The sequence below is a fragment of the Macaca mulatta genome, chromosome 7 (assembly GCF_049350105.2).
Source record: "Macaca mulatta isolate MMU2019108-1 chromosome 7, T2T-MMU8v2.0, whole genome shotgun sequence".
In the NCBI taxonomy this organism is placed as follows: Eukaryota; Metazoa; Chordata; class Mammalia; order Primates; family Cercopithecidae; genus Macaca; species Macaca mulatta.
In genome coordinates, this window is record NC_133412.1 from 128,786,296 (window position 1) to 128,811,050 (window position 24,755).

General features: G+C 34.3%; 1 protein-coding gene across 23 annotated transcripts in view; it reads left to right on the forward strand.

Moving 5' to 3' along the window:
- KTN1 (kinectin 1) overlaps positions 1 to 23,991 on the forward strand; it is a 104,190-nt gene extending 80,199 nt beyond the window's left edge. For 7 of the 23 annotated variants that reach the window (XM_077941045.1, XM_077941047.1, XM_077941050.1 and 4 more), the window contains 13 exons: positions 631 to 721; positions 3,067 to 3,153; positions 6,377 to 6,466; positions 9,845 to 9,925; positions 10,684 to 10,773; positions 10,904 to 10,996; positions 11,760 to 11,831; positions 12,059 to 12,142; positions 12,302 to 12,385; positions 14,931 to 15,014; positions 17,451 to 17,543; positions 18,649 to 18,769; positions 23,510 to 23,991. In XM_077941045.1, coding sequence (XP_077797171.1) covers positions 631 to 721; positions 3,067 to 3,153; positions 6,377 to 6,466; positions 9,845 to 9,925; positions 10,684 to 10,773; positions 10,904 to 10,996; positions 11,760 to 11,831; positions 12,059 to 12,142; positions 12,302 to 12,385; positions 14,931 to 15,014; positions 17,451 to 17,543; positions 18,649 to 18,769; positions 23,510 to 23,514 — 1,075 coding nt within the window. In that variant the 3' untranslated portion in view covers positions 23,515 to 23,991. The remainder of the gene's footprint in view (positions 1 to 630; positions 722 to 3,066; positions 3,154 to 6,376; positions 6,467 to 9,844; positions 9,926 to 10,683; positions 10,774 to 10,903; positions 10,997 to 11,759; positions 11,832 to 12,058; positions 12,143 to 12,301; positions 12,386 to 14,930; positions 15,015 to 17,450; positions 17,544 to 18,648; positions 18,770 to 23,509) is intronic. The other 16 variants (XM_077941048.1, XM_077941051.1, XM_077941058.1 and 13 more) reach the window with 3 other exon arrangements.
- The last annotated feature ends 764 nt before the right edge of the window (positions 23,992 to 24,755 follow it).

A 24,755-nucleotide genomic window follows, 5' to 3' on the forward strand; every position in this document is an offset into this window, starting at 1 on the left:
AGCTTCTTATATAGACACTGATTCTAAGCGAAGAGCTATTTGTTATTTAACTTTCTACTCCAGCCACTCTCAACTATAACAGAATCAAATTATGAATCTTTGCCATTGCATTCTGCGTTTCTGGGAAACAGTAGCAGAAAAAAACATGAATGCTGAGATTGGTATGAAAATGGCAAGAAAACACTGAGCTCACTTTAATATTATACTTGTGTTGTGGGTTAGCCATTTAAAGTTATAACTGATTTCATTGCCCTCTGGGAAGAAAAATATTTAAGGGACTGCTTCTACATCCGTTTTAACTCCTCTGAAAATAGCTATTGTGTACTGACCCAAGTAAAAATATAAATAGCTACAACAGTTAATATATTCATAAACTGTTTCTTAGGGAATGAGATTTCTCTTTAGCACAAGCCTAAGCTTACCATATTAGGTATAAAAACTTAGAAATCATTTCTGAAATTCATAGGATGGGCTTTCTATGTTAAACAGTAGGTAGACTCTTTAATGTACTTTTCAAGGTACCATTTCTTGATATTCTTATTTTGTAGTAACAAATGTTGATAGGTAGGGATCTGAGTTGTATTACTGTTTACCTAAAATCTTGCTACACGTATTCATGTTCTGGTTTAGAATTTCAGAAAGAGAGAAAGAGATAAGTGGTCTCTGGAATGAGTTAGATTCTTTGAAGGATGCAGTTGAACACCAAAGGAAGAAAAACAATGTAAGTAAATCTTAATCAGAATGAAGCTTTTCTTTTTATTACTTTAACACTGAAATATGGTCCAGGAATTTTTTTTAATCTACTTTTACTTTAGATTTCTTAATCTTTGTGAGAAAGTACTATTTTCCGTGTGTAGTTTTTCGGGGGGTGGGGCATTATTGGAGAACAGTTTTTTTAAAATAAGTGAAAAGACGAATTCTTATTCTTATAAATATTTAAATGTTAAGTTATAATTATTACACCTTTAGTTATTTTTAAAAACTAAAAGTGCAGTTGACTTTTTGTGGAACTTTTATTTGGAAAACATGTTTTTCAGCTTGGTATTTTAAAATCAAAGATATTTCCTCTTAGATTGGGCTGGCCTTTTTGTAAACCAAAAGTAATACCAGTATTCAAACCCAGTATACTCAGTAATGAGGTCTTTTGAAAGCCTTCTGGTTTTTTTTTTTTTTTTTTTAAGACAGGGTCTTCCTCTGTCGCCCAGGCTGGAAGTAGCATGAACTCGGCTCACTGCAACCTCTGTCTGCTGGGTTCAGGTGATTCTCCTGCCTTACCCTCCCGAGTAGCTGGAATTACAGGTGTGCACCACCATACCCAGCTAATTTTTTTGGTATTTTTAGTAGAGATAGGATTTTACCATGTTGGCCAGGCTGGTCTTGAACTCCTGACCTCAAGTGATCCACCTGCCTCGGCCTCCCAAAGTGCTGGGATTATAGATGTGAGCCATGGCACCTGGCCAGAACCTCTCATTTTTAACTGAGAGGTGGTTCAAATTTTGGTAATTAAGTGTGTTAGAGGCCATAGAACCTAACTATGTTTATACTAGAAAGGGGAGGGATAGTGCTTTCAGAAATATGAATCTTAATAACTTACTGAGTAGACAAATAATGAATTTAGTAGAATTTCTTAAATTTTCTCATACCAGAGGACAACACCTATAAAGTAGAGTCCAAGCATTCTTGCTAGAGAAGAAATTTTTGTACACTGTACTGTGATTGCTAACACTTGAGCAAGGGTAAACTGTTACTGAAATCTAAGGGAGTATTGCTAGTAAATGGATGTGTGTTTTCTATTTTTCAAAGTTTGCATTAAATTCTTAATTTAACAAGTTGACATTTTCTTGTACCCCTGAGTTTGTCAAAATTAGGTACATGAATTGCCGCTTGTGTGTTGGTATAACAGTACTAACAGCATTGCTTAGCCACAAAACTTGAGGTGAACTTGCCGATATACTGCTAACATCTTAACTGTGTTTTATTATTGGGATTCTGAGATAAGGAGGGCATGGTAATGCAGCAGCAGCAGCATCAGCAGCAGCAGCGCTGGAGACACTGAACCCGTGTGAAAAGAGCCAGGACACTGGAGGCCAGCAGATAGCAGTGTCAGTCTTTCCTTTTAGTTCTGCCACTTCATTTTCTGTGTGTACTTGGCTCAGTTTCCTAACTTACTTGAGCTGTGGTTTCCCTATCTATAGAATGAGAATAAATACCTCATGCGGTTGTTGTAACGATGAGAATTTGTGAACTGCCAAGTACAGTGGTTGGCATATATTAAGTAATAAATGGTGATTATTGGCTTTTTATTTTTTGTTGTTGGTTTTTATCTGTTTAGATTTCTCATTCTGGAAAAAAGACTGAAATATAGAAGATTATATTTATATTTGTGAATGAAATGTTGTTAAAATCCAGATCTCTCAATTTTTAATAACCTCTGTCTCCTCCAAGAGAATCTATTTTATAGCCTTCCAGCCTTCCCCTTTGCTTTGATCAACTAGCTATACAATTCATGTAAGGTTGTTTTGTGGCATGAATGTTAGGCCATGCCAAGAAAGACATAGAACACAGTGGGTTACTATGGGATTCCTAGGTAGATTTGAAACATGTTAATTGTATTAAAACATAGAGAAAAAAATGTTACACTGCAGTGGAAAGTCCTATGAGTGTTATTGGGCCTTGTTTAAACATCAGATGAAAAGCTTTTTGTAATACTTCTATATTTGCTCTGTCTTTAATCTTCTAATGTTCAATGTACCTGAAATTATGTATGTATTCTTGGTTTGTGTCTTTACTTTTGAATGCTTTCTTCTTTGTCACATGTGCATAGTAGTTATTTTAAAAGCTGGCCTATTTGGTATATATACTAAAACATGGAAAGTGGGCGTCTTTATTTTCTCATTCAAACTTCTGAACATTGCTTTTTATTTTTTTGCTAATATGCATATTTTCCCATTGAAATAATTTTGCAGTAACCAGCATTTAAATGCAGTGCAAAATACTGATGAAGTAAAAAAGCAAAAATCTTTCAATAATGGATAAACTGAAATCATTCTTTCTAAAAATGATTAGGACCTTCGGGAGAAAAACTGGGAAGCAATGGAAGCATTGGCATCAACTGAAAAAATGCTGCAGGACAAAGTGAACAAGACTTCCAAGGTTGTAATGCTAACTCCTAGAAACAATCCACTGAACAGAGAAAATCTGCAGCTTGTCTTAAAATCAGACTAAACTTTAGCATTTACTTTTACTGCAATTTAAATATAAAATCTCCTTGTCCACATTTATCATCTCTATCATCTCTGCTTTTTTCATCTACTCCTTGAAGCTTTAATTTTGGGCATGCTGATTTGTTGTGATTACCTGATTGTTTGGGCTTTGTTGAGCACAACTTTAAGCTGAAGAGTCTCAGAAGACTGATGTTAACCTCTTGTCAGACAATATGCGCCTTTTGGGTTGGTTAAGATAACTTTCATGAAAACTTTGAACCAAAGAAATCTAGGTGAATTAACAAACACATTTGAATATGTAGGATGTGCCATAAACTAGGTGTTTTGGAGGGCACACCAAGATGTCACAGATAAGGTAGAAAAATGTTAAAAGTCTTAAATACAGGAAAGGCATCAACTTTCGGTATGTTGCTGGGAATGATTCCTTAGAGGTGGTGGACTGAAACTTCATATATTACTGGATAGCAGTGACATATATGGCATGTTTAGATGAAATATTACTGTCAAGGGATAATTCTCTTGACCAGAGTATGTGAAGTACTCTTGAAATATATAGCCCCCTTTGTCTTCAGAACAATGGAGGACATTCTCCTTGAGCTCAAGTTGTACCATTGAGTGTGAAGATTTCTAATGAATTGTCATAGAGAGGTTGTTTTTAAAGATTGAAAAAATTGAATCTGCCAGTCCAGTCAAGTATTTTGAAAATTCCTGCCAAAAATAAATGTGAAACAGGGGTATTGAATTTTGCAGATAGGTAAATGAAGGAACCTACATGATTCATTTTAGCACTATGAAAGTATTTTGTGTGCCACGGTACTCTATTGAATCTTTAATATAAGTCTTAGTGACACCTGAAGGAATTTTTAAGTATAAAATAGTTCTGTAATTTTTTTTTTTTAGCAAGTATACGTTTATAGTTATATTTCCTATAGCTTAGTGGATTTGTGTTTAACTACATCCCTATTCATCTAGCCATAATTTTCAGTAAAGCTTAAATTCGAGATAGCTGGGAGGTATATTGGGACCACAGAGTAGGAAAATCTAGGTCAGATAGGACGTTTCATTGGGACATTTCATTATTTCATTGGGAGTGGTTGCAATTGTACAGTCATTTCTGTCAGGGTTTTAGTGTGGTTTCTGGTTGTTTCTATTACTTTGTTTTTGACGGTTAAGAGCCACCTTTTTGGTTTTATTTTGTTAGTGAGACTGGGTATCTGGGTGCTTATCATGCCATTCCTACAAGAAGTTACATGCTACTTGCCATAGGCATTTTTGCATTTTATGATTCTAAAAGAAAGCTAGAATTCTTGTGCATGATGCCTTCTTGCATAGCTAAAGATCTGCAGAGAATAGAATAGAAAGTCTTCTATATTTCAATGGAATTTAGACAGTCCTTAGATAGCATAGGTGAGAGAGATGTTGATTGACCCAGTGCTGTAAATTATGTTGTGATGACAAGGAACTATGTGAAACACTTTCAGTATTTTAACTAGAAATAAGTTATGGTCAGCTTACCTAAAATGTAAAGAGGATGATATATGCTGTCTTTACAGGATTATTTTTAAAGGCTAAATACTCTTGAGGAGCTACTGAAAAAGACTTGTATACATTTCATTTAAAGATGGTATGCAAATTATAGTTCAGTTTCAATATTAGATCTTTCCCAGATGTTAAAGTGGAATGGAAATTGCTATCTATAACCAAACTACTATGTCAGATGAAAACTTCTTAGATAAAATTGTTGATACCAAATAAAAGTAACTTCCCATGTTTGTGGCTCTTGGTTATGTTAGACACTTTGTTCTTTTAGTCTGTTTTTTTCCTTGGAAAGTTTTCAAAAAGCTGTTCCTCAGTGTTTCTTTTGCTAACCGGTTTTCTTTAAAGATCACTGCTTTGGTCAAATGATAAGAATTACCTCTTAATATCCTTGAAGTAGCATTAATTATTTTCCTTATTTTATGTAGTTAGGTATATTCCTGAAAATTAGTGGACTTCATTGAATTATTGAAAATACCCTATTAAAACACCTATTGTAAAAATCTGCTGATCTTTAATTAACAGCTTTTTGTGTGTATGGAAAATGGCAAAATCTGCAGCTGTTTATTGTGTAAATTTTCATATGATTAGATTTTCTAAAATTGAAGTGTGTAGACCTTAAATCAGTGATAGATTTCAAATTTCACATCTAAATGTTGGGGGAAAGATATGGTTGAGAAGTTTCTAGCTTGCTTGCCTTCCTGTCACCTGTTGAACTTTGTGACTGTTGTTTTTAGATGATTTTCTTGGCTTGGTTTAGATGTGCATTTTTATAGGGGTCTTTTTTTTTTTTTTTTTTAAATCTCGTGGAGGTAGTTTGAATTAGATTTTTTTTTTTTTTTTTTTTTTTTTTGGTGTGTGATAAGTCATTACCCTAATTTTGACAAACCATGGTTTTGAGTTATAATTGATATGCATTAGACTTGGATTTAATATCAGCAAATTTAGACTTACACATTTGTAATACTTGTAAATTTATAGCAGAGTCCATATACAAGTGTCAGAACTAGTTTTTATGATGTGTGGCATTAGTGAAGTAATATGCCATCAGTTGCTCCTTGTTCTTTTTCCCATTTATATCATCCATCAGATTTTGATGGTCCTCCTTGTTTAGCATAAATACTTCACATGGCCTTGAAGTTGGAAATAAGGAAGTTACCATTTTAATGCCATGAGATTATATGGTCCATAAGTGATGCATTTTTTTTAATAGAGATATACCAGCCAATAAACCTCAGTTATGTTCCTCCAATGTGTATTTTCTGCTATCGGTAGTTTATGAAGTTTTAGCTATAAGAAGTGTTTTTTGTGTGTCTATTTTTGAAGTGTTCTGGACAGGCAAATCACTTGATTTCTAAATGCCAAGGAAAATGTCCATATTGTCAGATATTGCTAAGGCATTATTTGGTATTTAGGATGCTTTAGAGATTTTGCAGATTTTTTCTTATGGGAGCATTTTAATATCTTAAAGTGGGAAATTTTAACATTTGTCAGTATTAAACTTTTTTTTTTAACTTTTTCTTCCTGTAGAATTTAAGACACCATAGTTTTTTATTTTCTGTTTTTAAAAAATTCTGTGATCTTATGAGTTTGATTTGGTTCATCTTCTGCTTTAGGAAAGACAACAACAGGTGGAAGCTGTTGAGTTGGAGGCTAAAGAAGTTCTCAAAAAATTATTTCCAAAGGTGTCTGTCCCTTCTAATTTGGTAAGACTAATTTATTATTTTTTTAACATGATGACATTATTCAGGAAAGGTATGAATAAGCAACATCATTTGCACTCCTCTTGGTTTCAGTAGAGTGCTGATTCCTTGATCTTTCCCATTGTTAAGCTGGTGCTTTTCAGTAAAGATTAATAACTTGATTTGAAACTGATTTTTATTTACCTGATACTTTTGTTTCTATAACATTTTATGAGACGTTATTTAGGGGATTAAAAACATCATTTGGGAAAGAAGTGTTTTTTAATGCTAATAAAACCAATATGGTAACATTCTTAATGGCTTTATTTAAAACTTAATTTTAAGTGATTGCTTCTTAGTTTTAGCAACACTTCCTTAATGTACTTGATACTATGAACCAGGCTCTTTGCGTTTTAAAACTCAAGATTTTTGGTCATCTATTACCTTCTTCAAGCAGAAATCTTACAGATAATATAGAACAACTTGGTTTATTTGAGGTAGTACATGTTCTTGTTTGTTCAGAGAATTAACAATAATTATTTGAGGACAGAGAAAGTCAGTGAATGTGCATGTGAGTTTCCTAAAATAGAGTGTAGGGTCTTTTTTTTTTTTTTTTTTTTAAATGGAAAACTGTTCAACAGTAGAGAGACAAGCATAATGAGGCCCGATGTACCCAACATCTCTCCATGGCACTTATCAGTGCATGGCATGCATATAAGCAATCATGTTTTACCTCCTACCCTGTACTCCCTAGATTATTTTGAAGGAACTCAAACATCAGAGCGTTTCATCCGTAAATATTTCAGTACACATTTCTAAAACATAAGTATTTGTCTTTAAAAAGTATCATATTACACTTCAAAACACACTCTTAATTTTGTATAGTATGCGTTTCTCCAGTTGTCATATAAATTGTCTATTTTATTAATAATAACTTACTGTAGTTTGTTTTAATCAGGATCCAAATAAGGTCAGTATATAACTGGTTAGAGACATCTCTTAGATATTTTTTAATCCACGGGTTCTCCCACCCTTTCTCAGCAACACCCCACCTCCTTTAAAAAAAAAAACAAAAGACTTAGTGGTTTCCTATGAAGTTTCCCACAGTTTGGATTTAGTTGACTGCATCCCTGTGGTGGTAGCATGTTCCTCTTTTCTTTATATATCTTTTATGTGTCAAATCTGTAATCAGGAATCTGATTCCTGGTCAGATTAAGGCTCAGTATTTTGGGGGTAGGGTAGAGTAGGGGCAAGACCACTTCATAGGCAGTGGTGTGCACTTTCATCAGGAGATTCGTAATGTCTGCTTGTCTTCCTTTGGCCCATTGGAACTTATTTAGGTTGGTTACCAAGTCGTTTTGACACAATGCTGCTAAACTTTGATAGCTTCTATGCTTTGTGGTATGATAAGGTGCTCCTGATTTATCATATACATTTCCTGCCCCAAACATAGAATCAACTATTTCTCCAAGGAGCTCTGTGGGTGCTAGGGGTGGGGTAAGTAAACTTAATGGCTTGTTCTATTTGTAGTCTGAGTTAAGTATAGCCTACATTTATTTCAAGTAAGGAGATAAAACTCCTTTGTTTCACATTGTAACTATCGAGGATATGTTCAGATTTGATCAGTTTCGGAGATCTCTACCGCTTTTGAGTTGAACTGATGAGATATCTAGCACCGAGTAAATGTATAGATACGCTATCAGTTCTAGTGCTGTTGTTAAATCAAACCTAAGAGAAAGGGTTATTATTAATATATTTAATTTTTTTTCTTTGTGGCATAACCCGTTTTTGTTTCTACTTTATATTTTATTTATAGAAATAATATTGGGGGATGTATTTTTTGGCAGTAGTTTATGAACCAAGAGAACTAATGATTGATAATTTCTGTCCTTCAAAGATTGTATAAGATCACCAACAGTAAAAATTTTCTTTTTTAACAGCAATACTATCCACTGTCAGTAACCAAATCTTTTTGACACTATAAATATTTATAAGTCATCATAAGATATGGATGATATTGTTTGGCTTTTGTTCATATACTTGTTAAAAGTTGAATATTTCTGCATATAGTCTACAGGAAATGTACTAAACTTTCTGTGTGCTAACATTAGACTCTGGCATTTTAGATTTGTAAAGATATGAAGAACAATAAACTATTTACCTTATAAAATAATAAAGCAATAGGCTTCATTAACATTAGGATAAGTCAAGATAATCAGTAGATATAAAAATATATAAATTTTTTTACTGTTTTCTTTTATTGTTTTGCTGAGCAGTCAGCATAGGAGAGATCTAAATTATATGACCTAGAGGGAGATTTACAAACTTTAAGCAACGAAACTAGTTTTTTAACTTATTTTAATTTATGTTGGATACCAATAGTTGAAACTGTTAAGTAGGATTCTGATAGTGTACATTTAGTCTTGGTTCAGATTTATGTTGTAAGAAAGTTAAATAGTGTTTTAAAACTAATTTGATATTATTAAAGGTATTGTACTATGGAGTGACTCAGCATCTACTTGTTTTTTGTTATTTGATAGTTTGCAGAGAATCCTGATTCAGCTGCATATGTAACAGTTTATATTATAGCAGTTAATAAAAATTTCATGAGTTTTTTTATCTTAAATTTAATCCAAAGACTTAAGGAATAAGAGGAAATTTGATTTAAAGTATCTGACACACAGATACTCTTTATCAAAGTGTAAAATTCAGATAAGCATCAATAATGTAGAGTAATTTATTCTAAAATTTAGAGTAAATGCCAAAATTGTAATAGATGCATATTTACATCAGCTAACCTGTCAGCACAAATTGAGTTTTTGTTGGATTTAAATAAGTAAATGTGTGTGCATATCACTTCTCATTAGGATTTTAAAATACTTAATATTTCCTAATTTGAAATATTTTTAGAGTCCTTGGAGCATTTTCATAGAATTTGAAGTCCTCCAAATGGAACATCTTCAGTTGAACTTTCACTTTATGAACTCAAAATACTTCATTTTTGAGAACTGTTTTATCTGGAAACAGTTTTGAAAAATCATTCTGGGTTTTTTGTGTTTTAAAGATTATTTGTCCTGGTGCTAGTAAGTGGTAGAGGCCAGATTTGAACCCAGGTTTTTCTACCTGCAACTGCAGAATTCAGTTGAAAATATTCTTGGTTAGGTATATAATATTTTATTTTGATGGTAGGTACGTAGGTCTGTTTTTAGTGCTTGTTTTTAAAAGTGGGTTATGTCTAACTTACATAGTAGTTACATTCCTCTTTGAAATTTGTAGCAGTGTCCTGTTTGTCTGTGTAGGTTTCTTTTATAATTATCTAATTTGATTATTTTAAATGTTTGACTTGTTTTATTTAGATTTTTGTTTTTGAAAATTAATGATTTTAACTTTTCTCATCCACAGAGTTATAGTGAATGGTTGCATGGATTTGAAAAGAAGGCAAAAGAATGTATGGCTGGAACTTCAGGGTCAGAGGAGGTTAAGGTTAGTTCAAGAAATGAACTGTTTGTAATTTAAACATAGAAAAAAGAAGCAAATAAGATTTTATCTTCTTGAGCTTGGAAAAGATAAAAGATAATCAAATAAGGCTCTTTTGAGAGAGTGTAAGAAGGTGATTTCATTTTGTTTAAATTTTAGTTGAAATACAGTAGGTCGTCTTTGCATTTGGTTTGTTTACAAAGCTAGTGTTTGCCATTCCTTTCATTCTGTATTTTAATTGTTTCTAAAATTGAATATTTATCTCTTACTATCTTTTTAGCTTAGATTTAAAAAGTAAAGATCAGTCGAGATAGGTAGAATCTCACTGGTTTGCTGAAGCATCCCCAAATACATCATTAGAGGTATTTAGAAACTGGATTGGTTTTTATCCTTGGCTACTGAAATTGGGGAGATTTATTATTATTGTTTTCTTATATCTCAAGTGGCATGAATAAAACCCTGTTTCCCATGTGTGTAGTAGCATAGGCATTGTGACTGTACTTCACATGTGGGTCTGCTTTGATCTTACCACCTGACTAAAGACTTTAGTACCAAGACTTTTTATTATAGCACTGTTTAATAAAAATGACCAAAGGGGTCATTGAATGAACTTTATTGCTACTTAGAAAGGTCGAAATGTAGTGTGTCATTGTGAAATACTTTGAAACCATTTATCATAATACAGTATTAAGTACTAAAACAAACTTGAAGCACAAAACTTTCTGGTAGGATTATGGGAGTTTTCTTTATTTCATTCTTTGCAGGTTCTAGAGCACAAGTTGAAAGAAGCTGATGAAATGCACACATTGTTACAGCTAGAGTGTGAAAAATACAAATCCGTCCTTGCAGAAACAGTAGGAAATGATTTTTAATCTACATTTTGATTTTACTTTAAATCATTACCTTCTTCCTTCATGGCTTAAATAGTTTTTATCTTGGCATTAGAACATGAATTTTTCAAAACAACTATACTTTTGTCTGTAGGAAGGAATTTTACAGAAGCTACAGAGAAGTGTTGAGCAAGAAGAAAATAAATGGAAAGTTAAGGTCGATGAATCACACAAGACTATTAAACAGGTATTTACAAAAGAAAAGCTTAAAGCAGTGGTTCTCAATGTGTGGGGCTTGCCCCAGCAGCATCAGCATCACCATGTACATTCTTGGGCCCCAACCCAGCTACCAAATCCAAAACATGTATGTGGGGTGGCAGCAGTCTGTGTCTTCATGAGCCCTCCAGAACAGTCTAATGCCCACCCAAGTTTGAAAATCACTGGTTTTAAAGTATGACTAAAGGGTAATCATATAGAATGTAGAGTGCTAGTTATAGAACTATTGTGTGATAAGGTAAAGAATAGTGGGTTCAAAATCAGTTTTAAAGTATTTAACCCATAATACAGAATTCAAGAAAAAGTTAGTCATTCTTCTGTTTGTGGGACCTGAATGTTATTGTGCAACCTTAATTTTTCTCCCATTTACTTCAGCGTGATAAAGAGTACCATCTGTTACTCACTTATTTTTTGGGACCAACGTGCAGAATTTACAGTTGCTGATAGTACTCTACTTTAATGCACTTGCAGAATAAATACAGCTGAATATCAGTTAATCAAAAATTAATCACTTTTAGCTGAGCTTAATATACAACTGGAGTAGGTTTTGACCACAATTTAAATTGAGTTCAATGTGACTCTCATGTTTAAGGTCTTTTAAAATTCAGTAAGACTTTAAATGAGATGCATTTCAAAACCTTGGAAGTGTCTTTTAATTTATTCAGAATTCTACAGGATAGAAACCGCTATATCCTTGGTGGTTTACTTGGCCATATAATTGTTTCACATTTCAGATGCAGTCATCATTTACATCTTCAGAACAAGAGCTAGAGCGATTAAGAAGAGAAAATAAGGATATTGAAAATGTATGTTATTTGATTGTTTTACTTATAACCTATAGATTTGTTTTTAGCATTAATGGTTGTCTGAAGATGTATGGTTTAAGATTAGTTTATAGTTATGCTCTTAATATCTTGGGTAGTGTTTGAGTTGATATAGTTTTATATTAATAAGTGTCATAACTTTGCCTTGTGGGGAAATATTATGAAAGGAAATTTTAAGTGTGTTAACTTTTCCTTTGTTGAATTGCTAGCTGAGAAGAGAACGAGAACATTTGGAAATGGAACTAGAGAAGGCAGAGATGGAACGATCTACCTATGTTACAGAAGTCAGAGAGGTACTTACAACAGAATCTTTTCAAACTTGCTTCACAATTCAGATTAAGTTTATAACAGTGATATTTCAGTATAAGTTGTTTGTGGCAGAGCTTCCGAGTAGAATACAAAACATGGGCTATCATAAGGAGATCAATCTTAAACTCTAAACTTCATTGCAGCTGAAAGATCTGTTGACTGAATTGCAGAAAAAACTTGATGATTCATATTCTGAAGCAGTAAGACAGAATGAAGAGCTAAATTTGGTAAGATGCTTGTCCTCCACTGGGTATCAAGTAGGCACTGAAAACACTTTGTTGACATGTGGAGAAACCATCAAAGCTTTTTTTTCTTTGCTAACATCTTTAGCTTGGCCTTTTTGTAAGTCTAAGATAATCTTCATATTCCGATGATTCCTAAGATTATCTTTCATTTCTTGACTCCTAAAATGATCCTTCTTTTCTTAGCTCTTAACAATGGCATGTTTGGCTTCCAGCTCTTTTTCAAAATTTTCCATGTTTTATAAATCCTGTTTTCTCAAACAGCAGTCTTTTCTGTGAATAAAGAAATGAAATAAAGGTTGGCTGAGTTACAAAGATTTTCTTCTCGGACTATCATAATTAATGGGGCCTTTTATTTTCTAACCTGGGAGAAGATTATATTGAAAGCCAAAGACACATATTCTTCATTCAAGGACAGTAATCCAGTTTCTAATTTTAACCTAGTCTCTCTATATATTACAAATATTAAAAAACATATTAAAGTCTTTATTATCAACATATTTCGAGCATGGTGATCCTAAAAGCATAGACTTTGAGATAAAGTTAGTTAAATGTCTTAAAACATATAGTACCCTGTATTCCTATTCTTAAGTTTTCTAAAAACTGTACTGATTGTGACAGACTTAGCTATTAGACAAATATAGCTGTCTTGCTCTCTGTTTCAAACAATTGTTATGTCTTCCTTGTGAGTTAAAAATTGTTACAGCACAGGGATTAGTTGTTTTTTTTTTTTAAGTACCTTAATAAACTCTCAGAAGATTACAGTAAGTTTTCTCCTTACCCAGAGTTCACCCTGCCCAGTTTGGAATTTTCTTTTTAGCATTACTCCATGTACCAAGAAAACTTTAACTCATTCTTTTGTGGTTGGTATCCTGTTATGGCAAAAATTTATGGGAATCAATTTTTAGAGCTGTATGAAATACAGGTTGTGTATCCTTTATCTGGAATGCTTGGAACCAGCAATTTTTGGGGGGAGTTTGGATTATTTGTATTATATGCTTGCTCTGTATGTGTCCCTTATCTGAAAATCCGAAATCTGAAATGCTCCAATGAACATTTCCTTTGAGTGTCATGTCAGTGCTTAAAAAGTTCAGGATTTTGGAGCATTTCAGAGTTTTTCAGATTAGGGATGTTCATACACACACAGCCCTATACACGCAGAGCCCTACACCTCTAATTTTTAAATCTTTGTTTTATTTACCAATGTTTTGCTTTAATTGAACTCATTCACACTGCATTGTGAGACTAGTTCTGTGCTATACATTGCACAGATTAAGACTGTGATATGTCATGACTATAAGTCCTCACCCTATAATATGTTTTTAAAAAATCATTTCTAACTAGTTGTTGGAGATTTTACTTATTAACTTTGTGCTTAGTGGCTGACTCAACAGTTACATGGTTACATCTCCACTCAGCTTAATACTTTATTTTGATTTTTTGTCACTCTAGTTCTGTCAGGAGATTATTTTGAGTGGTTGATACTTACTTTTTTCCCCTAGTCTTGAGTTTGGAATCTTTATTTTGATGTTTGTTTGCTCAGGATAACTGCTGCTACTTTTTGTGATAAAATAGCTTTGTTTACCTGTATGTACTTTATGTATTCTTCCACCAAAAGGTTCATTTGTCTGATGGAGAATATTAAAACTCAAAGTTATATAAAGGAGCAAAATTTATTTAGGTACTTACAGAGTTCCTCAGATAAAATTTCCAAGTGGAATTTCCCTCTGCCCCACTGCTGCCCCTTTTTAATTCTCCCTCCAATTTTAAATGTCACTGCCTTGTATTTCCACCTTTGGGCCTCCAGAACTGTTTCAAAAGTGCCCATGGGTGGGAAGCAAAAACAATTACCTTATGAGAGTAAGTAGAAAGTTTTTTGGGAGCAATATAGTTCATTTTCCTTGCTCATATTTAATTGGAAAATCAGAGAAGTGGCGTTATATATTTGCATTGGAGTTACAGAACTTTCTGTTTTGACAGATTGGTTATTCATAGGTGTATCGTAAGGCATTTCTTGATGGTATAATTTAGGCCAGTGTGGTCTTGTACTACCCCTTAGTGAAGCCTTAAATGATGGTCAGTATTTTGGGAGTTTTAATTTGATTGGATTTGTAGTCTTCTGTTCAATGTCTTTAAAAATATTATATAATTGACTCTTAACTGTATAGATTAAGAAAACCTTTAGAAACTAATGGGTAAAGTATCTGTTTGGTTTTTAATTTGGAATAATTTCAGTGACTGTAAATACCGATACCTTTAAAAGGCACTTTACTGGAATTTGATGGTTTTGTTTTTGCATTTGTGGTTTTCTACTCTAAACTAGTTCATTTCTGTGGCTTTTCTTATGTTTAGCTTTACAGATGGAAACCTCTACTGCTTAGCCTTTCTATACATCTGGTGCAGCATATTGGCTAATCCACTGTGCATAATAACTGTTAGCAATCCCATTCATTCTTCAGTCCTATAGGTATCAGCATAATCAAAGAATGATGCAAATTAAGTTAATTGTGATGTTCCTTTATTTTTACAGTTGAAGGCACAGTTAAATGAAACACTCACAAAACTTAGAACTGAACAAAATGAAAGACAGAAGGTAGCTGGTGATTTGCATAAGGTAGGCACTGTTTGTCCTAGAGATGTAGTATCATGAGCCTATGTTGTGTGTTGAATCTTAAGCAAAGTTATGCTGCTAATTCTGGGTTTGTTGTTTTGCATCATTATATTAACCTTTTATAAATTTAAGCTGCTTGTTATTAGTTACTATTTTGGAACGAAACTTTTTGGCTTGTTTTTCCAGGATTCTTAATTCACCTCATTATTTCATCACATTTCTATATTTAATTGCTTTATAAAGTACAGAGTAAAATTTAGTTGGAGTTATTAAAATTTGGCTGCATCCATATATTTTTTAAAATTGGGATTTGGCTGTGTATTCATTTACAAAGTATTTTTCTCTTGGTCTTTTGGATAAAACAAAGTTATAAATTTCTGGTTTTTTTTAAGAAGTTTTTCCTTCATTTATTTCTTCATACAAATATATTTTTCCTAATCTCAATGCAAATGAATGATTTTTAGGACTGCATTTCTTTGCATTGGCTTGACAGGTTATTTATAATTCTATTTTGAGATATTTTTAATGGTAGAATTCACATATGCTTATATCAAAGCTGTTTTAGAGCTATGATAGTGTTTATGGGATATATCATCATTAGCAAAACAAATGTCACTCTTTGGAATTGCAAGAACAAGAGGTACGCACATCTTAAATTTTGATAGTATAAAATGGAATCCCAGAAACCCAACAGTAATACTTTATACTGCTCCCAACATGGTATGAAGACATGTATTTCCCTATACCCTCACTAGTATTGGATATTGTCTAACGTTTAAATATTTGATATTCTAATAGATTTTAAAAGTTATCTCATTTTTAAAAATAATACTCCTTTTAAAGAGTTGAATTTTTTTTTTTTGATTCTATATGCTTATAGTTTATAATTGTTATGTAAAAGTCTAGAAATCCACTAGTGTTTCAGATTATTTTAGTGTAGACAGAATGTGAATTTGGGTCTGTTTTAGAGGACAAATTTTCATGCTTACTGCACTGTCATGGTTGAGCAGTCAGTTTACTTTGATACATGATTTTAATTTTTGACCTCTGGATCAAAATAAAAAACATGCAATTTAGCCTAGCAATGTAGTTTCCTAGAAAGTACTTTAAAAATACTAAACAAGTGCTTAAAGTTACAGATATACCATCTTATTTACTTACATACCATCTTATGGCAATGATAGGTGACAATTAACTGTCCCATACCTATACAGTAGAAATATTGTGCAACATTTGATTGGAAATACACATAAATATTTGACTAAAAAAAGTTAATAATGGCTGGGTGTGGTGGCTCACGCCTGTAATCCCAACACTTTGGGAGGCTGAGGTGGGCATATCACCTGAGGTCAGGAGTTCAAGACCAGCCTGGCCAACAGGGTGAAACCTCTCCATCTCTACTAAAAATACAAAAATTAGCCAGGAGTGGTGGTGCACACCTGCAGTCTCAGCTACTCAGGAGGCTGAGGCAGGAGAATCTCTTGAACCCAGGAGGCAGAGGTTGCAGCGAGCCGAGATTGCACCACTGCACTCTAGCCTAGGCGACAGAGCAAGACTCTGTCTTTAAAAACAAAAAAAACAAAAAAAAAAAGGTTAATAACATACTTTTTAAAACAGGTAAGTATAAAGCAGTATGTATGTTAAAGCTCATTTATGTAATATTTTCTATAAGCACATAATATGTAGAGAGGGATCTAAACTAGGGGTGGACAAATCCCAAAGCTTTTTTAGGGTTTGTGGGTCACACGTGATCTCTTTAGAATATTTTTGTCTCTTTTTTAACATAACCCTTTATTTTATTTTTTTTGAGATGGAGTTTCGCTCTTGTTGCCCAGCTTGGAGTGCAATGGCACTATCTTGGCTCACTGCCACCTCCGCCTCCCAGGTTCAATCGGTTCTCCTGCCTCAGCCTCCCTAGTAACTGGGATTACAGGCATGTTCCACCACACCCAGCTAATTTTGTATTTTTAGTAGAGATGGGATTTCTCCATGTTGGTCAGGCTGGTCTGGAACTCCCAACCTCAGGTGATCCACTCGCCTCGGCCTCCCAAAGTGCTAGGATTACAGGCGTGAGCCACCGCGCCCCACAGCATAACCCTTTAAAAAGTAAAAAACGTTCTTAGCCTGTGTTCTGTACAAAAACAGGCTTTGGGCCAGATTTGGCTAACCTTTAATCTAGATTAATACTAACCTAAATATCAACTATGGTTATCTCTGTTTTTAAATTTCTTTATATAGTTTCTATATTACTTAAGCTTTTAAAAGCAGTGAACATATATTCTTATAATCTGGTGGGGGGTGAAGCTATTTTCATTTTGGAGGGAAAAACCTTATCGTTTGAGAGGAGCTTTTATCTTCTACAAAGTGAATAAAATTATTCATTTTTTATGTATTTATCAACTGTATTATTTAGTACCTACCATATTGCTTTCCTTATAGGCTCAACAGTCACTGGAGCTTATCCAGTCAAAAATAGTAAAAGCTGCTGGAGACATTACTGTTATTGAAAATAGTGATGTTTCCCCAGAAACGGTATGTATTTTCTTCATCCCCAGATCTCTGAGCTAGTTACCTTGTGACCTGTGTGAAGACCAAAAATGTATAAGGTCCGTCTCCTAAAGTCATCTTTCTTGAAAATATCCTGTCCCTAAAATGTAGTGATGTTTGATCTCATTTTTGCTTAGTGAGGTATGTTAATTTTAAGGTTTGTGTTGAGAGGTATGGAGCAGGGGTCCCCAATCCCTGGACTGTGGACAGGTAACAGTCAGTGGCTTGTTAGGAACCAGGCCACACAGCAGGAGATGAGTGGTGGGCGAATGAGCATTACTGCCTGAGCTCTGCCTCCTGTCAGATCAGCGGCAGCATTAGGTTCTCATAGGAGTGCAAACCCTATTGTGAACTGCATGCTCCTTATGAGAATCTAATGCCTGATGATGTGAGGTAGAACAGTTTCATCCCGAAACCATCCTCCCTCACCCATCTGTGGAAAAATTGTCTTTCACAAAACTGGTCCCTGGTGCCAAAAAGGTTGGGTGTCACTGGCTTAAAGTATATACTCTGGAGCTAGACTGCCTACGTTTGAATCCTGGCTCTGCCACTTAGTAGCTATGTGAATTTGGGCAAATCTGTAGCCACTCTGTGCTTTAGTTGCCCCATCTGTAAAAGGCAATGATAATAGTATCTATCCTGTAGGGTTTTTGAAAGAAGTAAATGAGTTAATACATAAAAACACTTAAAATAGTTAGTACTTACAACAGTGCCTGGCACTTACTTAGTAAGAGCTCAGTATATATTAACTTTTTTTACTGTTTGGAGTGTGCTTTCTTTTGTGGGGCAAATTTTTTCTCTGAAAGAAAAAATGGATATGTTTCTGATAGTCATAGATTCTAGATTTTTTTTTCTTTTGTGGCCAAGTGACAACATTTGTAACGCAGTTTTCTTTGGTGCCAACTAGTTTGCACCACTAGTTAGCAAACAGTATTTCTCTGTGTGTTTTTTGCTGTTGTTGATTTTCGTGTCATTGTTCAGATTTTTATGTGTTTGTATTTAAATCAGCAATATAACATTTTCTGTTGTTTGGTTGTACATTTCTTTTCCTTGTGTATGGAGTTTATCATCACTTCCATCTTCTTTTCAGGAGTCTTCTGAGAAGGAGACAATGTCTGTAAGTCTAAATCAGACTGTAACACAGTTACAGCAATTGCTTCAGGCAGTAAACCAACAGCTCACAAAGGAGAAAGAGCACTACCAGGTGTTAGGTAAGGACAACTGAAATATTGTTGTCTATGGGTAATTGACATTAGGTGTATATGTAATGTATATTTACATAAATAAAGGAAACTCACTTCACTAGAGGAAATATTTCTTCTTTATCTGTCTCAGAACTTCCAGATGATAGCCTTTAGCTTTCTTGGAGCTTTAGTTCTATTTTGTGCATATTTTGAAGGTCTTGTAGCTTGGAGGGGTTATCTTTGCCTCCGTTGACCTTTGTATCAAACAGATTCTCTTGTAACTTGGCTGCCTGGGTTTGTGTTTGTTGCCTTAATACCTGCAACTGCTTCGGTAGTTGATTCTGTCTGTGACCTTTTCTCCCCTCTCCCTTCCTTCTTCCTTTTCTCCCTCCCAAAATAAAATGACCATAACATTTTAACTGAGGTAAGATTGCTGAACTGAAAGTAAAGTCACCACATTTTCTTAAAATTGAAAGCTGATTTTTATTTAAGTTTGCTTTTGTTAGGTAATCTAAGAAATTCATTCATTAGCTCCTGAAGTGAGATTTTTACTTGAGGATAAGTAAACCCGTAATTAACCAAGTCATGTTATGAGCTTTTATTGTCTATATTACCTTGGAAGGGTCAGGTTTGGTAGCATTTTAAAATGACTTGTATTCTAGCTGGTGAGTGCAGTTTTTGTTTTTCTGGTTGTAGGTTTTTTTTTTTTTTCCCCCCCAGTTGCTACCTGGATTTTACCTGTTTTATGAATAACTGAAGTCACACTGCCTAGAGCGTAATTAGAGTATTCAGATATGCACTGAATAGTTCAGATATTCTTCTTTTGAAGCTATTTTCTCTAAAATAATCCTGATATCCTGGAGACCCTGAGGGGCAACTCATCACTAAATTATCCCTTTCAGAACCTCTGATAATACTGTGTTGGGCTAGACAAGGCCTCAGGGAGAGCTTAGGTGTCCTGGAAAAGTTGGGATGGACTTCCATTTTGATGTTACAGGAGCATTTTGTCTCACTTTAGAGTGATCATCCTCTGGCCTACCTTGACACATGCTCTCCTTCAAAATGCTAATTCAGGTCAGTTATTTCAAACATGACTTTCCATATAATAAGCCCAACATATCAGCAAAAGTAATTAAGCTTCATCCCAAATCTTTTATCCTTGGTAAGCTGACTTCTCCAGCTTCCCAGTGTAAAAATTCTGCCGCATTTCCTCACTTTTCCAAATTAGGAAATAACCTTGCTTCCTAGGGAAACTGTTCCATCTCTCCTTCCCAGGACTTCAGCCTTATTCTTTCCACTGGCTCCCTCTGTTCAGTCTTGAAAACATGCCCAGATGGCTTATTTTAACCTTGTACTTCCTTCAGATTACCACCCTTATTTTTGACTTTTTTACTATTTAGTATTCTTAAGAAAATACTCTCTTAGTATCTACTTATTTATTGTTATTGATTACTTTTATCTGCTCTAGAATGGCTTTTCTTCCTGCTATTCCAATGAAATCATTTTTGCAAAAATCATTAGTGATCACTAATTGCTAGATCCAATATAGGCCCTTCTTTTGCATATGATAAGATACTGAAAGTACTTATGAAATATGTCAAAAATGCTGACGTTAGACCTTTGTGTTATAAGGGAAGGGTTTCATTTCTAGAGAGCTTAAACAATGAAAAGATTGCCTATTATCCTTGCTTTTAGACCTAAGCAATATTCTCTCTTTAGCATCTCATAGGTGTTCTTTAATGTTTTCCTTTTCTTCCTAAATACATAGTCTACTCATTTTAAGTCTTAGGAACTATTTTTGGCTTGTCTGTTGCCACATTTGTTTTAATTGTATTACATTTGAGACTTATATGAGTCATTGATATTAACACTTTTTCTTCTTGATTTAGAAAATTGTAGTAATTTATTAAAATATATCTGTATACCCTCACAACACAGTTGGCAGGCAGCTCCCCTAAGTGATAGTGCAACATTCTTTTGTCAGCTGATAAACGTAAGTCCAGGTTTGGCAAGTGGGTGGTTGACAGTATTATATCATGAATGATAGGCTGGATTGTTATGAAAATAGAGGCCCACCAGGCACTCTTTTTTTTTTTTTTTTTTGAGACGGAGTCTCACTCTGTAGCCCAGGCTGGAGTGCAGTGGCCGGATCTCAGCTCACTGCAAGCTCTGCCTCCTGGGTCCACGCCATTCTCTTGCCTCAGCCTCCTGAGTAGCTGGGACTACAGGCGCCCGCCACCTCGCCCGGCTAGTTTTTTTTGTATTTTTTAGTACAGACGGGGTTTCACCGTGTTAGCCAGGATGGTCTCGATCTCCTGACCTTGTGATCCGCCCGTCTCAGCCTCCCAAACTGCTGGGATTACAGGCTTGAGCCACCGCGCCCGGCTGACACCAGGCACTCTTGAACTTCATTCCTTAGGCTCTACCTGGCATTGACGTTGATAATTCTTACTTATGTACTTATGTTTTGGTTCCAATAGCTCTTCTTTATGCCCTTTAAATGTTTGTGTTACCCTCAGGTTTTTATCCTTAGCTATCATTTTTGCTACATATATTCTCCCTCCTGTGTACTCTATTTAAACTGACACGAGATAATTAAATTGAAAATACACATTTCTTAATCATTGGAATGTAGGTAGTAGGTTAATATATCTGATGTCAAGAAACCTTTAAAAATATACACAAGTACATATGAATTGTTTATGATAATGCTGCACATATTTCAATAAAGGGAGAGTTGTTTTTAAAAACAAATATGTAAGAGATAATATGCAGTAATATGGTTTTTCTAAATCCTGATACATAATACTTAGCGTTTCTTAGAGCTGTAGGGGTAGGTGTATTTAACTGATATCTTTAATTTGTGAAAACTTTTCTTTTGGAAATTTTTTTTCCCATTGCCTATTTTTCCTCCCCACCCCCCCCCAATCAAAAAAAGAAAAGGCTACCATCCTCCTCTTTCCATTTGGGGGGAGTGGGAGATTGATTAAGATACCTTTTATATGAATTGACAGTATTGGCATTTTATAATATACTTTTTTGTTCCCAGATATCTCCTCTTTTTGTTTCACATTTGCCTGGTTTCTAAGTATTCTAGGTGTGTTTCTAACCAAATGAGAAAACTTTATTATCCCAGGTTACCTTATCTTGGAACCAGTTTGTAGAATCCTGTTGAGGGAGGATGATAATTTAAATAGCTGATACTTCATGAGTATGTCTGTAAGCATAAGCATGCTTCCAACATGTAGCAACTCGTTTAACTTCACAACCACCCTGTGTGTTAGGTAGGGTAGGTATTATTATTCCCATGTTACAACAGACCCAAAGAGATTCTATAACTTGTCCATGGTCATACAGCTAATAAATGGATAAGCTGGGGTTTAAATCAAGGTAGTTTGGGCACAGGGCTTGTGTTCTTAATCAGTGCTTTTCTTCTCCCTAATTCAGGCACTGTGTTCCCTGATCCCTTTTGTCACTGTTTTCTTTTCTCCTCATTTTGTCTTTTTTTTTTGGCCAGCCTCTTACAAGTTTTGTCAGTCGATTCTGACTTTTTCCTAAAGTTGATATTTGATTTATCAGTAGTGTATTGGAGAGGCTTACAGTATTATCCAGAAGAAATGGAGGTGAAGCTCTGTGTGTGCTCTCTGTACTCCCTGTAGCAAGTAGATTCTTATGTGATTCAGTCATCTGTTGTTTCTGAAAGAAAAAGTCCTTTCATAGTGCTCCTGAAATACAAGAGTTAATGCTGTGGAGAAAAACTTATCTTATTTCTACACTGAACCTTGGCTATCATACGGATCAGGTTTTCATTTTCAGTAATATGTTTACATAGCACTTTAGAGTTTAATGTCCTAGTGATCTTTTTAGACTTTCTGATCAACTGTTAATAGCCAGGGATAACTTTGCTTTTTAATTTTCCAATTGCTTCTTTCCTCTAAACTTTTTATTTTGAAAAATTTCACACATAAAGTTGAAAGAATAGTACAGCACCCGTAAATCCTCCAGCTGCTTCATCTCTTTCTATACATCTACATATTTTGTTGTTGTTAAACTAATTGAAAGTAAGTTTTAGTCATTATGACATTTTATCTCTAAGTACTTTAGCACGCATCTCCGAAAACAAGACATTGTTTTACCAATCAGTGGTACCATTATTACATCCAAAAAGAGGAAACAGTAGTTACGTACTATCCAATATTAAACTTTTATTCACATTTTGTCAGTTGTACCCAATATAGCTTTTTAACTATTTTCCCCGAACTAGAATCCAAGGCAAAATTTAACATGTTGTGTTTGGTTAAGTCCTCTTAGTCTCTGATGGCTTTTGAAGTTTAATTTCTGTAGTCATCTGACTTAGAAAACTTCGTATGACTTAAAAAAAAAAAAAAAAAAGGTATGTCTGCTCTTTTAAATTATTTATTCACTGAGGTAAGATTGTATTCAACCTCTTTTCAGTGCTACTCAATCACTTTAGCTTTACATTCTCTTAGTAGGACTAATAAAAATGGATTACCAGTGTTGTTCTCTTAAATGTTTTCTAACATAATTTGGCTCACATTTAAAAATACCTACCTAAAAGCTTGTTTCCTTTGAATCCTGAGAGTTTTCTCATTTTGATTACCATTAGTGTGAATTGCTTTGAGCCTAGTTCAAAGGGCCATGCTAGATCAAATGGAATAATGTACTTTTGGTGTTTGACAGATGTCTTCTGATTGCCTTCTGTTGCTTTGTTTTAAAGTGAAATTCATTCTTTCTGATCTTTTACAGAGTGAAGTAATTGGCAAACTGTTCATTTGAGGATAAAAAAGGCATTGTATTATATTTTGCCAAATTAAAGCCTTATTTATGTTTTCACCCTTTCTACTTTGTCAGAAACACTGAACAGAGTTTTGTCTTTTCTAATCCTTGTTAGACTACTGATTTAAAGAAAGAAAAAAAAAAGCCAACTCTGTAGACACCTTCAGAGTTTAGTTTTATAATAAAAACTGTTTGAATAATTAGACCTTTACATTCCTGAAGATAAACATGTAATCTTTTATCTTATTTTGCTCAATAAAATTGTTCAGAAGATCAAAGTGGTAAAGACAATGTAAAATTTAACATTTTAATACTGATGTTGTACACTGTTTTACTTAACATTTTGGGAAGTAACTGCCTCTGACTTCAACTCAAGAAAACACTTTTTTTGTTGCTAATGTAATCGGTTTTTGTAATGGCGTCAGCAAATAAAAGGATGCTTATTATTCAAACTTGACTTGTTCTAATTTTTATTGAGCTTTAACAGTTTCATTAGTAGTACAGAACATTATAATTTAGAATACAGCTATTAATTGCAACTATTCAACAAGGTAGGTTTATGTAGCTTCTATAACCTTTCTAACTGGTGCTCTGGGTCCTCTTCAGTTTGGTCCAATGTAAAGTGCCCAGGAGTGCTGGGATTTCAGAAAGGACAGAGCAAGCATTTAGGATTTCAGACTTACCACCCACATTTCAGGTAGAGGAGCTCTATTTTTACCATTTCTATAATTTTTTTGAAGTAATAATAATTAACTTTTAGTTTTCTTTTTCAGGCACTGTTACACTGTTTAGATGTGTTATCTTTTTTGTTGAAAGTTTCGTCGTCGTCATTGTTTTTTGATAGAGTCTCACTCTGTTGTCTAGGCAGGAGTGCAGTGGCGTGATCTGGACTAACTGCAACCTCCACCTCCCAGATTCAAGAGATTCTCATGTAGCTGGGATTACAGGTGTGCGCCACCATGCCTGGCTAATTTTTGTAGTTTTAGTAGAGAGGGGGTTTCACCATGTTGGCCAGGCTGGTCTTGAACTGCTGACCTCAGGTGATCCACCCATCTTGGCTTCCCAAAGGGCTGGGATTACAGGTGTGAGCCACTGTGTCTGGCCGATGAAAGTTTTTTTAATAATTGGTTAAAAACACTTCAGATGCTAAATAACTACTGAGAAATACTTTGTGCCATTCAGTACTAAAGTACCCATTAGGCTGCACTGTGGTCAT